At 62.0% G+C, this 1,859-nt stretch overlaps 1 protein-coding gene across 1 annotated transcript in view; it reads left to right on the forward strand.

Moving 5' to 3' along the window:
- Nucleotides 1–1,859, forward strand: part of RBM19 (RNA binding motif protein 19) — a gene marked incomplete in the record, with an annotated part of 174,920 nt that overhangs the window by 22,310 nt on the left and 150,751 nt on the right. The window contains 2 exon segments of the mRNA XM_027773124.1: nucleotides 2–197; nucleotides 1,478–1,608. Of these exon segments, the coding sequence (XP_027628925.1) occupies nucleotides 2–197; nucleotides 1,478–1,608 (327 nt within the window).

Genomic DNA, 1,859 nt, shown 5'->3' on the forward strand with positions numbered 1-1,859 from the left:
CTACATCGAGGTGTTCCGGGAGAAGAACGTCCCCACGACCAAGGGGCCCCCGAAGAATAGCGCCAGAACCTGGCAAGGTCGCACACTCGGGGAGGACGAAGAGGAGGAGGACCTGGCCGACTCCGGGAGGCTCTTCGTGCGGAACCTGCCCTACACCAGCACCGAGGAGGACCTGGAGAAGCTCTTCTCCAAATACGGTAGGGGCGGGGCCTCGGCCTGCTGCACGCACGGTTAACACAGCGACTGTAGGAGCAGGGCTCCGACTCAGATATCCTGGTTTAAGTCCCTGACTGCCTCCCCTTCACTCTTGCTCTTGGGCCAATGACGCCACCTGTCTCTGCAGTTTTCTGTTTATAAAATGGGGCTGCAAGGACTCGGCGACACGCTGGCACAGGGCTGAGCAGAGCAGGCCATGCAGGGTGGCACTACAGGCCCCTTCTGCCGTCTGGGCTTTCCCAGCTCAGCGCTGACGTGCGGGTGCACTTTCCTGAGACACTCCTTGACATCCACACGCTGGCTGCTCAGTCTGCACTTCGGGGTCTGGCCCTCGGCCTCTGGTCTTCGTGTCCACACGGAGCACCCGGACAGGCCTGACAGTAGCAGTTACAGCATCGTCCTGTCCGTTGTCATCATTGCTCAGGCCTAACCTGATGGCCTGCAGTTCCTCGTGACCGCCCAGGGCTGCAGTTGCCTGCAGGTGACGGTCTTTGGAGGGAGGGTCGGGTTCAAACCGGAGGACAAGGTCTCGCCTCATTTGTGTCTGCAGTGCCTCCCCACAAGCTTGCAGGCCCGCTGTGGGTTGTGGGGGTGCCAGAGGGGTTGCCCGAGCACCAGCTGTGGGCCACAGAGTGGGACCCACCATCGGGCAAGGCAGTGTGGCCTCCCAGCCCGTGTCCACGGCCATCCTGCCTGCCGGGCGCTTCCATAGGCCTGGGGCCCTGACTTACACAGCAGGGCTGGGAGGAGAGGGCTTGTCCACTGGGAAGAGAAGACCCAGAGGGGAGACTGGCACACCCTCGTGTTCGGCGTGGAAACCAGTGCAGGAAGCCGTGGTTTAGTTTCAGAGTGACCATGTCACGGCTAGCGCTGGGGTGGAGTAGGCTGCAGCCGGCCCTGCTCAGCCTCCTGCATCGTGGGCACAGGAACTCACAGATCTGCCAGGCACTCTCCTCATGCCGTTTCACAGCTCAGGAGACTGAGGCACATGGAGACAGGTTTGTCCAGGTCAGGCCACACGTAGGCAGGGCTGGGACCCCGCCCGGAGCCTCTGCGCTGAAGCTAGACACGTGAGGAACTGTGCAATGACACCCGTGACGTTCGCAGTGGTCTCCCGACTGGTGTACACACGCCGTGTTCGTCCCCCGGTGCAGCCGTGGCTGACCGCCAACAGCATCAGAGGTTGCCAAAGTCAAAACCTGCACCCCTGCCAGGCCCCGAGCTCAGCCCGCCCACCCGAGACGGTCACTTCTGTCCGCAGGGCCCGTGTCCGAGCTCCACTACCCCATCGACAGCCTGACCAAGAAGCCCAAGGGCTTTGCCTTCGTCACCTTCATGTTCCCCGAGCACGCCGTGAAGGCCTACGCACAGGTGGACGGGCAGGTGTTCCAGGTAAGAGGCCTCGGATTGGGAGAGGCCACGCATGTGCTTGTCTGCGTTTGTAAACATACATGGTGGCTCGCCGAACCGTTGTCTCACATGACTTCTAGAAGGTGAGAGTGTCCGTGAGGCCAGGGGTCTGGTCATGTCTGTTCGAGGACCTGTGGCACCTCGAGTGCGGCCCAGCCACCTTGGTGGGGCGAATAAAGGACATTTTGACACGGGCGTGCTCAATGGTCACCGGAGGGTGGAAGAGACCGCTC

The sequence above is a fragment of the Tupaia chinensis genome, unplaced genomic scaffold (genome assembly GCF_000334495.1).
Source record: "Tupaia chinensis unplaced genomic scaffold, TupChi_1.0 Scaffold000323_1, whole genome shotgun sequence".
Classification (NCBI taxonomy): Eukaryota; Metazoa; Chordata; class Mammalia; order Scandentia; family Tupaiidae; genus Tupaia; species Tupaia belangeri.